This window comes from Schistocerca nitens, chromosome 1, assembly GCF_023898315.1.
Source record: "Schistocerca nitens isolate TAMUIC-IGC-003100 chromosome 1, iqSchNite1.1, whole genome shotgun sequence".
NCBI lineage: Eukaryota > Metazoa > Arthropoda > Insecta > Orthoptera > Acrididae > Schistocerca > Schistocerca nitens.
In genome coordinates, this window is record NC_064614.1 from 372,883,881 (window position 1) to 372,898,001 (window position 14,121).

Here is a 14,121-nt window from a genome sequence, read left to right on the forward strand (position 1 = left end):
CCGTGCTGGTGTCTGCTGATGAAGGTCGATCAGGTGAAGGAACTGTGGATTGCAGTTGCAGCAGTGAGGTAGAGCCACGGTGAGCTCGTCGAAAGTGTGAGGAATGTGTTGTTTCAAATCCTCGTTTTGCTGACAGATTTGCACCGCTGCATTGTACTCTAACAGTAGATTGGTGACGGGACAATCAGTAGAATTGCCTGAGCATGGTATCTGAGTGTCAGAAGGGTGGTGTAGCACTGAACCTTGGACTATATTCAGGGAGTGTTTGTAATGGGACAAGAAATCCATGTCGAGAATTGGTTCGTCAATGTTGGTGATGTAAAAAGTCCCCTGAAAACGTAGTGAAGGAGATAGCTGCACCATAACTTTAGCAGAGCTGACAGTTTGTAATGTTGATTTGTTCACAGTGCATAGAAGCGACTTCGTTGGTGAAAAAATGGGAGGATCCAACGATGCAGGTATGAAGGACATGTCAGCGCCTGTGTCGACTAGGAAAGCAAGCCGCAACAAAATGCCGGTCACGTATAAACAAGTGCTCGGCTGAGAGGGCAAGTGAATGGAATGCAATGTTAGAGGACGGCTGTGAAGTTCCCTGCAGGACTCAGTGTCTTTTGGATCCTGCGGTCCGCGTTTGGGTGCCAGCAAGGTAATCTGCACTTCTTGGCCTCATCCCCAAAAATCTTGTGGTACCAACAGTGCGGATGACCCAGATGTGGTGGTGGCGGTGATTGTGACAGTGGAGGAGGTTTGTCCTTGTTTATCTGTTCTGGAATGTAAACCGGGATGTATGGTGCATGTGCAAATCTTGAGTGCTCGGAAAGAGGAGAGAGCGAACGAGTACTGCCCGGTGGTGTAAATGGCGTAGGCGCAGAACAAGCCCTGCCTGAGTGGTCATGGTGGTGCGTGATGAGACATAGAAATTTAGAGTTGTTGTCAGTCACCTGATTTAACTCTAGAAGGTGCTCCACAAGTGCGAACCATGAAACGGGGTTGTCCTCATATAAAGGAGGTAGCTTTGACAGAGGCCCGGGGATGGGGGGGATGAGGGTGGCTTCAGCATATCTTCGAAAGCCTGCTGTCCTGTGACCTGACACTACTGGTGTGGGCATGTTACCAGCAAACATGTCCTGAACAATAGCCCGTTGCAATGTCCCTGATGAGTCATGGAAGCACGATGCGGCAGGCATGGTCGGTACCGTGGGAACGAACGGATGAGCGGCACATGGGGTAGGCCCAAAAACTGGACTGGAGGTTAAAGGCACATAACCTAAATTGTCCACCTTAGAAATGACGTGGAAGGCCGGTGCAGCAGGCGCAGACAGTACTGCGGAAGGAGTGATCGGCTGTACAGTCAGAATCGGGGGCCCCTGTGAGGGAGGGGGGGTGGGGTAGGGGAGGGTTGGTTTGGTAGTTGGTGTGGCAGTAGCGAGAGTTTTTTGTGCGCATTGGAAATGCAGCCCGTGTGTTAGGACCATAAATCACTGGGGAAACCTGCTGGCGATAACATTGTCGTGGTACAACATTCCTGGATGGCGAAGCGCCATAGGGTGTGCTCAAACTCACGTGGTCGAGAAACTGGGTGACAGATCTGTTGCTTGAGTCTGGCAAACTTCATGTATAAAAATGTCTGTTATTAAATTGTGAGGAAGGCAAAACTGGCATAGCTTTATAGCAGTTGGCCGCGTGTGCGTTTTGCATTAATGGCAGTGTTGCACACGGCACTACGGTAACCGATGTTGCGGCACTTAGAGGATCAAAGCACGTGTGTGAATTTGGGTCCCTTTGAACACTACTTGAACGATCGATCATTACATGATTCTGGAAATTGTCCACTTAACCTTTCACATGTTGGTATGCACAGTCCGGTGACATGAAACCTGAGTCCATTGTTTGAGGTAATGGCGTAACACTCATCCGTTGTAGAGCTACAAAGTTTGAGGTTAACTTTGTTGGAGATCGCAAATCACTGTCAGTTAGGGGTGAAACAACCGTTGGCAGAGGATTGGAGTGGCCTGGTAGTAGTAGCTGAGCCTCCAAATCCTCGTATAAAACGTTAGATGAGGCAGCCATGGCATCAAACGTAAAACCTGTTGATTTCACACAGCTGGTGCAGAAGTCGCAGAAGACAGAAACTTCGGGGTCACCAATATGGGAAATGGTAATACGGATAACTGTATATGCAACAAACTGTTCCCATAAATGAAACTTCCTGTCAGATTAAAACTGTGTGATAGGCCGAGACTCGAACTCGGGACCTTTGCCTTTGGCAGACAAGTGCTCTACCAACTGAGCTACCCAAGCACTTGCCCACCAAAGGCAAAGGTCCCGAGTTCGAATCTCGGCCCGGCACACAGATTTAATCTGCCAGGAAGTTTCATATCAGTGCACACTCCGCTGCAGAGTGAAAATCTCATTCTGGAAACATGTTGCCATAAATGTCTATACATACATACATATATTTCAGCAGAAAGAAAGATACACGTGTACAATGTACATGGTACAAAGGCTGACTGTTACATTAACTTGACAGCTCATCTGAGCAGTTAGAGTTCAAAGACCATGCTTTATGTGGTCGATGTGACCTATCGACACCACAGTCCCAATACACTTCTCTGTGGCATGCCTGAAGTCACTTCTGCTTTCATTGGCTCTTCATTGAAAGTGACAAGTTGTGTTCTCTCAAGCAGGAAATTCTCAATCCGTTCACAAATGTTATATGTTAACCCACTTGATAATACTTTTGCTAATAAACATGCTTTTCAGAAATAAAGAAATACTCCATTAACTTGGTTGCCTTGATCTGTAGCTTCAGGATATCATGTGGGAAAGGTGCAGTTTTTGAGCTTATTATGTGTCCTAAAATTATACAGCAGATGGACATGAAAGAGTATGGATGATGTTTGAAGGGTTCTTGGATGTCCAACCAGATACGATCATCAAATGTTCATTATATTTTGTTGAATAACCATTCTGCCATCATCAGGTAGTGTTGATGCAATGGTCTGTATACTCTCTGCCACTAGTATTTATCCTTTGTGGGTCCAGGTGTGATTCTGTGTGCCGATGGTGCTTGGTGTATCCGGTGGAGGGGGAAACAGAGACTGGATGACGGGTGCACCCACAGTATATCTTTGGCAGCCACGACGAAATGATCTCATGTCTGGTTGCACCGTTGCTTCTTGATAGAGCTTAGTATTGGTTCCCAGGCTTTACTTAGTTGGTAACCAGTGTCCCTGCTAACAAGGTTGTCTGTTATGTAAATTTCTATGGCCTCTTTGAAGATGCAGTCCCAGTAGTTATTTCTGGAGGCCCAGTACTTTTGTCTCATCGTAATGCGCTGTGTGCCCAGTATTATGCAATGTTCTGCTATGGCTGGTTGGCTTGGTTGGCTTCGGCAGGTGTGGTGCTGGTTTTCTTTGCATCAATCTTGCACCACATGAACTGTTTGGCCAATATAGGGTTTGCACAGCTGCATGGAATTTTGTATACACGCACTTTCTTGAGGTCAACATTGTCTTTCAGTGTTCCTAGTAAGGCACACATCTTAGCCAGTGGTCAGAAGACTGTGTTGGTCTCGTGTTGCTTTTGGATGATATGTTGACTGCAAAAGGTAGAAACACCAGGCCTTTTTTCTTTTCTTGCATTTGTTCTTCATCTTGGTCACTGTTGTGCTTCTGTTGTTGGAATGCCCTTTGGATTTGGTGCTTGCCATATCCATTCTTGCAGAACACAGTCTCCAGGTTTTGGAATTCCAGTGATAGGTTCTGTTCGTCCAAGATTATCTGTGCTCTGTGTACCAAGGTGTTAAGCACTCAATTAAGCTGCAGTGGATGGTGGCACATGGAAGCATGTAGGTACAGGCAGTGTGTGTGACCACGCATTTTATTGTATACTAAGTACCTCCAACTTGCTGAAAAATGGTGTGCTCAAGGATAAGGACATCAACAGTCTTTGCCAATGCTTGGCGATAGCACTGAGGATATATGGCCTTCCAAAAACCCACAAAGATTGGATGCGATCTATAGTTAGCAACATAGGGCCACCGACGTACTCCCCAGCACAGCATCTGGTGAGGCTGCTACAACCCTTCATAGGCATATGTGTGCACCACATCCATAATTTGACAGACTTGATTGGCCACCTAAAGGAGCTAACTTTACAAGAATCCAAATCGTGGTCAGCTGTGATGTCATGTCACCATTTACATGAGTCCCCCTGGAAGATTCCACAACTTATTCAGTGAGAAACTTGGGGCAGAACTGACACAACTTTACAGGCATGTATTAAAATCAACCTACTTTGTCTTCAATGGCCAATACTATGAGCAGGCCAATGGAGTGACCATAGGGAGCCGTCTCTCTCTGGTGGTAGCCAACCTATTTATGGAGTTTCAAAGAAGTAGCCCTGGAAACTGCTGAACTGAAGTCTATATGTTTCTTCCAATGTGTGGATGACACATTTGTAATCTGGCCACATGGAAAGGATGAACTACAAATATTTCTAAAACATCTAAATTCCATCCATAATAACATACTGTTCACCATGAAAATTGAGAAAGATGGACAACTATCCTTTCTTGATGTCCTGGTGCAGCACAGGTCAGATGGCTCACTAGGACACAGTGTGTACTGACTTACATGCTTACATGCTTCCAGCTGCCACCATCTGGCTCAGCTAAAAGTGGTGTTTAACAGGTTGGTACACAGAGCACATATGATCTTGGATGGACAGAACCTACCAATGGAATTCAAACTCCTGGACACTGTGTTCCGCAAGAATGGATATGGCAAGCACCAAATCCAAAGGGCCTTCTGACAACAGAAGCACAGTAGTGACCAAGATGAAGAACAAACACAAGAAGAGAAAAAAGGCCTGGCATTTCTATCTTTTGCTGTCAATGTGTTATCCAAAATAGGGAGACTACTGAGACAACAAGGGATTGACACAGTCTACTGACCACCAGATAAGATGTGCACCTTATACTAGAAATGATGAAAGACAATGTTGGCCTAAAAAAAGTGGGCATATACAAAATTCTGTGCGACTGTGGCAAATCCTATATCAGCCTATGTCAGCGGAAGGTTGATGCAAAGAACACCATTGCTACCTGCCTAGGCCAACCAACCCAGTCTGCCCTAGCAGAACTTGCATAAACTCTGGACACACAGCAAATTATGACGAGACAAAAGTACTGGGCTACACAAATAACTACTGGGACTGCATCTTCAAAGAGGCCATAGAAATTCATGTAATAGACAACCTCATCAACAGGATCACTGGTTACCAACTCAGTAAGGCCTGGGAACCAACACTGAGCCCTATCAAAAAGCAACGGTGCAGGTGGATGTGAGATCATTCTGCCATGGCTGCTGAAGAGTTACTGCACTCCCCCACCCCCCATCTACTGCAGCCTCTGTTTCCCCCCACCATCGGACACGCCGCACTTTGTTGACGTGCGGAATCATACCTGGACCTTCAAGGAAGAGCAGACAGACCATTCCATCAGGAACACCTGATGATGGCAGAATGGTTATTCTCCAAAATATCTTGGGCATTCAATGATCGTATCTGGCTAGACACCTGAGAACCCTTCAAACAGTATATATGCCCGGAAAGCCTCAGCTCACATAGGCATGGGTGATAGTTTTGTGGATCACCTCTGCTTCCCTTTTTATAGGCAGGTGTAATCTACTTTTGTCCAACTACTTGGTAATGTTTTCAGCCTGCATTGTACCTCTTCATGCAAATATATTGTGTGCAAACACTCTGTGCAGCCACTCTTAGTATACAAGTCTGAGATTGACAGGTCAGATGTACTAGCCACTGAGCTGGTGCCTAGATTGGAGGGGAGAGAGGGGGAGAGATCCAACCATCTAGGAATGTTTTTATTTCTTCTTTCTGACAGACTAATTCATTGTCTTTAGTGTTAAACCAACAACAAGGTTTTTTCATCTATGAATTTTTCTCTGGCCAGGTGTACACATCCCTTCCATCATTCATTCAAGAAGAGATTACATAATCTTATACTTGTTATTTCAGAAAATGGATGATGAGCACGCTGTTAAGTGTTACACAATTTCTGAAGTTCTCACATTTTTATCAGCATGTCAGAATGGCAGTTTAATTGTGACATAATTATCACAACGATTCTCAACATTTTCTGGTACAAATATAATGGAGATGTTTTTGTAATACCCATAGGTGATGATTGATGAGATATGTTTTGATCACTGGAATTGTAAGTCCAAGATTGGATAGATTTTGTCATTGAAATATAGTAAGGAAGGTCTGAGTGGTTGTCTTATTTGATGGCTTATTTTATTTGCAAATACGAGATATGCTTTGAATAGTAGTTTTTCAAATACTAATTATATTAAAATTTAAGTGACTGTGAACTATACTTCATGAAGGTGGCAGTATTTTAACTTATTTTATTTGAATATAAATCAAAGATTGGTTACAATGCAGCACTTTCAAACTGCTTGAAATGCTATGAAGCATGGCCTCAAAAACATTTGGTCTGAGATAAAGGCATTTTGTTTGCTCAACCCTTGGGTTGTGAACTTTTAACATTAGATAAAGAAGAGATAAATTTCTTCCTAGTACTCTGCAAGTCATAAGTTTCTTTTAGCATTTTTCACCAGTGTAATCAATTTTAAAGTCTTATGTAACATGAAATTGCTCAGTGCGCACATCACAGTAAAGGAAGATAAGTGTAGTTGTGAATGAATAGTATGACAGATTTGTTTATTGATGATGGATGTTATCTCACAACATTAAGTGATTGTTAACATGAAGTTGTTTATATTATTTTGTGTCCTACAAGCATCACAGTTTACTTTTTCTGTAAGTAGTTCTTTTTAGTACTTGTATTGCTGCTTCATTGTTTTAATTGCTGTTTCAGTGTCATAATCCTGCTTTATTATGTGATTCTACTTTGTTATGTTTTCTTCCCAACTTTTCGAGTCTCATAAAACTGATCAGATGTTAATAAATTATAAAGATTAGTTGATGATGGAGTCACAACATGGTTTATTAAACTACCTACTCTCCAAAAATGTGTTACAATATGTGTCTTTCATTAAAGTCATACTGCTTTTGTCAGTAACTGTTCAGGATTGCATTTAGGTAATTCTTTCATCTCCTTAATGAATCTCTTCCATCATTAATATAAAGTAAAACACATGTAAACAGAAACAAGCAGTGCCAAGCTAAAAGTTTAAACTTAACCTCCCTTCGTAAATGTCACACTTAAATGACTAAAATTGTGATTGTCTTCTCCAACTCAGTGAAATGCAATGAAAGTTGGCACACCTGAACAATGATGGGTGATACCATGGACTTTCCCTTTTGTATTTCACTCTGAATTAACTGCGAAGTCAGCACTTCTCTTAACCATTACATACTGCAAATCTTACAGGCAGAGTATTTTCTGTCTCAGCTTGGCACTCCAAGTGTAGGCTTATGCCACTTGCACCTTACACCAGCCCTGGATCTCTCACATTTCTCATTCAAGCCCTCAAACTAAATGAAACCTTTATGTCTGACTATTGTCTCCTTATCTGAAAAGTTTAGGATCCTATATCACCTGTATAATTTTGACCCTAGACATTTGGGAAACCTGGTATATCACAATTATCCAGAAAATATAGATGTGAAGCATGGAAAAATTTGTGAAATACTGTCTTTTGTATCAACTTGATGTAAGTTAGTGCACATATTCATTTCATTGCCCACATTTACACCAATAATGTCTATGTCAACCACAAAAATACACTTACAATTAAAAATATTTGCTACAGCCACACAGTACAATTATGCACTGTGAAACATTTGTCAACGATTCCGATGAATACAAAAGTAACAGAGATATTCACTAAATATAATACTACTCCATGCTGCCACTTACTGGAAGTAAAGTGCTCTAAACTACAATCTAAAGAAGCTGCCATATAAAGCAATGAAATATACAGATACAAATACCTGTTGACAATCTAATCCAAGAAGCAGTATCCAACAGAGTGCATTTATGAATTCGCTTTTAAACTAAAGTTACACAGTGGATAAAGACCATGACACGCAAAAAGGAATTTACCCTCTTATTAAAATAGCTAGAGACTACAACATGACTATATGTGTAAAGGAAACTAAAACAATGGCTGTTGTAGGACATGACCCAGTAAGAACAAAAACAGTGGTGAACAATACAGTAGAGGAGCAGGTCAGCAATTTTAATTATCTTGGATGTAATAGCATATGCAAGTATGATAACAATGTAGACAAGAAATTAGAAAAAATTGGAAACGTTTGTGGAACTTTAACAGGCACCAGTACTTTATAAACAAGACACAAAATATAATAAAAATGAACTTTTATATGGTAATGACTATCTCAGCATCACTCTATGGAAGTGAGATGTGGGTCATTTACAAATGACAAGAAAGTAATATCCTGGCAGCTGAAATGAGCTTTCTTAAGGCTGCGAAAGACTGTGCCAGAGTAGATAGATTAACAAGTAATTAAATTCATTTGTTGTTAGAAACGAAATTGAACACAACAGAAGAAAATGGAGTGGGTATCTCAACTACCTTACAAAGACGAATTGTAATCTGGTAGGCTGAAGAAGTCCGGGGAGGTTGAGGAAGAGTTGGGCATCATAACAAGCAAGCACCTAAACATTTGAAGTGCAGAAAAGAAGTTATTTTTTTTCTGAACAGTTCCATCTCTACCATAGAGCACTTCCTAAAATAGAAATAAACAGTACATTACTAACCTGTAATGCTATATAAATACACTTTTTACAGAAATATGTCAATTGACAAATTCCATATCAAGGAATGTACATGACCAGCCACAATGGTCAAATAATCGTAGGCAGTAATGTGACCTTTTAGAGCATCCATGGGCTCATGGAATACCACAATATGGCTGCCCAAATCATCATTGTATCCCCACCATATTTCACTCTTGGGACATAAAATTGCCAAGAAGTTGGAGATTATGTGAAACATGACTCATCTGACGTAATGGCTTTCTTCCATTGCTCCATATGTCAGGTTTTATGATTTTGGGACCATGTTTTCCTCTTACTGGTATTTGTATCACTGGTGTGTAGTTTTGGAATTCTGGCTTTCCCTGTAATTCTGAGCTTATTCAGCTCCCTTCATGTTGTTTTGGTGATGACTGGTTTCACAAACGCAAAATTCAGTTCTGCAGTTGCTTTTGCAGCTGTTGTCCTTTATGTTTCATCAGTCCTCTACAGTGAATGTCCATCACAATCAGTTGACACACACTTTCATCCACATTGTGAATTAGAGAATGATGTTTTTCTGCTTTCCCTGTATGTGATATAAATCTCTGATATGGTACATCTTGAAACACCAAACATTTCAGCTACCTTGGTTACAAAAGCATCCACCATACAAGCGTCTACCATACAAGCACCAAAAATTTGCACATGTTTGAAGTAATTTATCTCTGATGTAATTCATCTCTGATTAGATTAGATTAGTTTTTCGTTCCATAGATCCATGCTGAAGAGATCCTTGTGGATGTGGAACATGTCAATTTTTTTATTTATAAATCTGAAATAACAATACTAATAGTATGAATATATACAATACATCATTTGTTTCTATTAAAAAATTCGTCAATGGAGTAGAAGGAGTTGGCCACTAGTAAGTCTTTCAGACTCCTTTTAAACTGATCTTTATTTGTAACTAAATTTTTTATGTTTGCTGGCAAATTATTGAAGATGAGTGTTCCTGAGTAGTGGACTCAGCTGTAAAGAACACTGTCATGACATGACTGACATTTGCAACGTATTGAGCACATTTCAAAGATGCTATTCATGGTCAAATACAACAGTGCAACCTGCAGGCTTGGCTAGCTTCTCCAGTTATGTTCCAATACACATTTCTCATGATGCTTCCATATTTTTGTCAAACCCCTGTATCTGTCTTTCCAGCACATCCCACGCATGCTCTGTAAGTGACAAATCTGGGGATTGCACAGGCCAGTCAAGAATCCATACATTCCTCAAAGTGTCTGTAATGTGACCTGCAGTGTGGCGTCTTGCGTTATCTTACTGGAATAAGCCATTTAGATCCCTGGTCATGAAGAGTATGAGAACAGAATTTCTCATTCTTGCCACATACTGGATAGCATTCGGCATACCTCCAACAGCTGTTAGATCAGTTCTGTTGTCATATCCAGTAGCTCCCCACACAATAATTCCAGTAGTTGGTGAGGTCGCCAAGTCATCTATGGATACACTGGTGTCGATCTACCCCACAAACAGAAGCAAGAGTCATAGCTGAACACTATAGAATGCTACTACTACTGTTATATGCCATGTGGTGACTACTGCCTCATTTTCAGCTGTTCTCTTCTACAAGGATTATTCAGAAAGTAGCGTGTGATTCACTGTAGCTAATTGAATGCCAAGTGATTGTTGCAATGCACATATACACTAACTCCCAACTTGCTATATTGTCAAACGACACCATTTGCATTGGTATTTTCACAGTATGCTTTTTACAGAGTCAATTTGAAATGTTTAAAACAATTGATAAGACTGCCGACTGTGAAATACAGTCAGTGATTTGGGTTTTATCAGAAAGGAACATTGCAGCAGTAGGAAGCCATCAACACACAAGTGAGGTGTTTGGCTCAAATGAGATGAGTGACAGCAAAGTGCATAAGTGGGTGAGAGCATTCAAGGATGGACACCAAAATGTCCAAGATGAACCACAATCAGACTGACCTTCAGTGATTTCAGAAGATTTGGTGAAAGGCATGGATGAAAAAATTCGTGAAGACTGTCAGTTTGTAAGATCAACTTTAGCATTGGAATTTCTGAATGTGGGTCAAATAACTTTGCACAAAATTGCCTTTGGTTATAGACACACTCAGCGGACCTCTATGACTTAGGTATACAAAAATTTGTAGATTATTATGACAAATGTTTAACAACTATGGAATCTATGTAGAAAAATAGAGAAACATATAAGGAATGTTTTTTTTTATTTTTTATTTTTATTTTTATTTATTTTTTTTTTAAATCTGTGATGGATTATGTTTTACAAGAAATTGAACCTAGATTTCCAAGTAACCCTCATATCTGTCAGAGGCAGTTGAACAGTTCAATGATTTTCCTATGGTGCAGTGCTTCTGGAAAAACCCATGCATTCTCTTCTTGCCACACTTTTGTCCTGAGTTCATCTCTTCACCACTCATTATATAGTCACTGCACTACAACCAGTGTTGTTTGGTCTGTTGGTATTATGCTTTCACTGCCCTCTTGCCAATGATCAAGACTTTCTTAGAGTCCAAAGACTGATGATGAGCTAGATGTGCACATCTGATGGGCATGTTATGTATTGTGATCTCCACATGAAAAATTCCAGTAATGTTAGACACACACAGTAGCCATCATGTAGATGTAAGTAAAGTCAATAAACTGAGGTGACAGAAGTCATAGGATAGTGATATGCACATATACAGATGGTGGCAGCATCATGTACACAAGGTACAAAAGGGCGGTACGTTGGTGGGGCTGTCATTTATACACAAGTGATTCACTTGAAAAGGTTTCTGACATGATTATGGCTGCACAATGAGAATTAACAACTTTGAATGTGGAATGATAGTTGGAGGTAGATGCATGGGAAAGTCTGTTTTGGATATCATTAAGGAATTCAATATTCTGAGGTCTACAATGTCACGGATGTGCTGAGAATGCCAAATTTCAGGCATTATCTCTTGTCACGGACAACACAGGCAGCAAAATATGGTGTTATGTCAGCAGATGACTGATGCAAATGCCTTTGATAACAGCACAACAATGCCTGCAGTGTCTCTCCTTGGCTCATGACTATATTATTTGGACCCTAAACAATTGGAAAACCGTGGCTTGGTCAGATGAGTCCCCACTTCAGTTGATAAGAGCCGATGGTAGTGTTCAAGTGTGGCACAGACACTACAAAGCCATGGACCCAAGTTAACAAGGCACTGTGCAAGCTGGTGGTGGATCCATAATGGTGTGGCTGTGTTTACATGGATCACATGGATCATTGGCTGGAAATAGTTATGTTCAGCTACTTGGAGATCATTTGCAGCCATTCATGGAATTAATGTCCCCAAGCAACAATGGAATTTTTATGGATGACAATGCATCATGTCACCAGGCCACAATTGCTCATGATAGGTTTGAGGAACATTCTAGACAATTTGAGTGAATGAAATGGCCACCCAGATGGTCCAACACGAATCCCATCTAACACTTATGGGATGTAAACAATAGTTAATTTCATGTACAGAATCCTGCAATCCTGCACCAGCAGCATTTTCACAATGGCTACAGAGGCAGCATGGCTCAATATTTCTACAGGGACTTCCAGTGACTTGTTGAGTACATGCCATGTTAACTTGCTGCACTACACCAGGCAAAGGGATGTCTGTCACAATAATAGGAGGCATCCCCTGACTTTTGTCACCTCAGAGTAAGCAGATCAAAGTCATCAATTTAGTCACTTGCTGACCATACTGGCGGCAGAGTGGTTGATAACAAAGGGAACTACAGAGTACTGAATTTGACCCTTTGAGATAGTTTCACTATAGAAAATCACAATATGGTTGTGTCATTCACTAATCACGCCAATGCCAAAATGGCATGGAATAGAATATAAAATAAAATTGCTTAACAGCAGGAAGGCATCGGTAGTATACCTGTGAAATTCCACGGAGAGATTATGTGAAAGAACTTGCTGCCCTTCTAACAGCAGTTTACTGTAGGTAGTTGGAACAATGAAGAATACCAACTGATTGGGATAAAAAATGTAGGTCATTCCCATTTTCAAGATGGGTTTATGGACAGATGCACATAATTATAGACACATATCAGTGTCACCAACCATTGGGAGAATTGTGGAAAATGTATTATACCCATGCATTATGATAGTTTTGGAGGACAAAAATCTCTTTAAAAATCAATGTGACTCCATAAACAGATATCATGCAGCACATAGCTTTCTGTTCTTCCATGGATCCAAAACATAAAGGCAAAAGTGCCCAAGTTGATGCTGTGTTCCTTGACTTCCAAAATTCAGTAAATTCCCGACTGTCATTTAGTGAATAAGTATCAGACCAGATTTGTGACTGGATTCAGTTATTCCTGTCAGATAGAACTCAAATAATTATTTTTAATGGGATGACATTGACAGGTGTGTGTGTGTGTGTGTGTGTGTGTGTGTGAGAGAGAGAGAGGGAGAGAGGGGACAGGGGACGAAGGGAGGGGGGGGGGGGGTAGCGAGCATGTGAGCAACCATAAGTAGCACACTCTTTAATGTGGTTCACCATTAAAGAACTTTTAAAACATGTAAGTTTAATTTGGTTTACAGCATGCACCAAGAATGATGGAGAAGTCTACTGTGCATCCACATGTACATACATGCTCTAAAAACCACTGTGCAGTGACTTAGGGTTGTACCATTTATTAGAGTTTCATCTAGTTCCTTTCGCCTATAGAACATGAGAATAATGATTGTTTAGATGCTTCTCTATGGGCTGTAATTTGTTGCTCTAGTCTTTGCAGTCTCTACAGGCCGCCCTCTCCTCCACCATGGTGGATTTGTGTGCAAAGACGGCGTTGTCAGTGGCTTTCTGTAATAATTCACAGAAACCATCATTGTCGTCTTCTTGGTGGCTCTTGGCTCGCTTCCTTTTCTTGGATATGGGGGCGGGGCAGCCACCTTGTCTTGTTGGGCCACCTCTTTGGGTATAGCGGCCATGATCTTCTTGTTCTGCTTGCTCCAATTGTTGATATAGCTGCAGCTATGATGATTTGCAGCATGTGTGCCACTGCAATTAACGCACTTTGGGGAGCATCCCACGCTTCTTGCAGTCGCGTGTGTCGTGTGCCTTTGCACACTTCATGCATGCAACTATGTTGCCACAGGACTTTGCTATATGGCCACACTGTTGGCACTTGCAGCACTGCTGCGTATTCTTCTTCTTGCTCTTCTTTCCGCTTCGCACTTCTTCAACCAGGTGCTCCAGTAGGATGGTGAGAAAGCTGGATCTTGACTTCTCCTTGGGTTTGCCTCCTTTACCATGTCCACT

At 41.2% G+C, this 14,121-nt stretch overlaps 1 protein-coding gene across 3 annotated transcripts in view; it reads left to right on the plus strand.

Moving 5' to 3' along the window:
- The first annotated feature begins 6,686 nt into the window (after window positions 1–6,686).
- LOC126248967 (serine protease svh-1-like) overlaps window positions 6,687–14,121 on the plus strand; it is a 455,562-nt gene continuing 448,127 nt past the window's right edge. For 2 of the 3 annotated variants that reach the window (XM_049950521.1, XM_049950530.1), the window contains exon 1: window positions 6,689–6,846. In XM_049950521.1, coding sequence (XP_049806478.1) covers window positions 6,793–6,846 — 54 coding nt within the window. In that variant the 5' untranslated portion in view covers window positions 6,689–6,792. Of the gene's footprint in view, window positions 6,847–14,121 lie in introns of all 3 variants that reach the window. The other variant, XM_049950539.1, reaches the window with a different exon arrangement.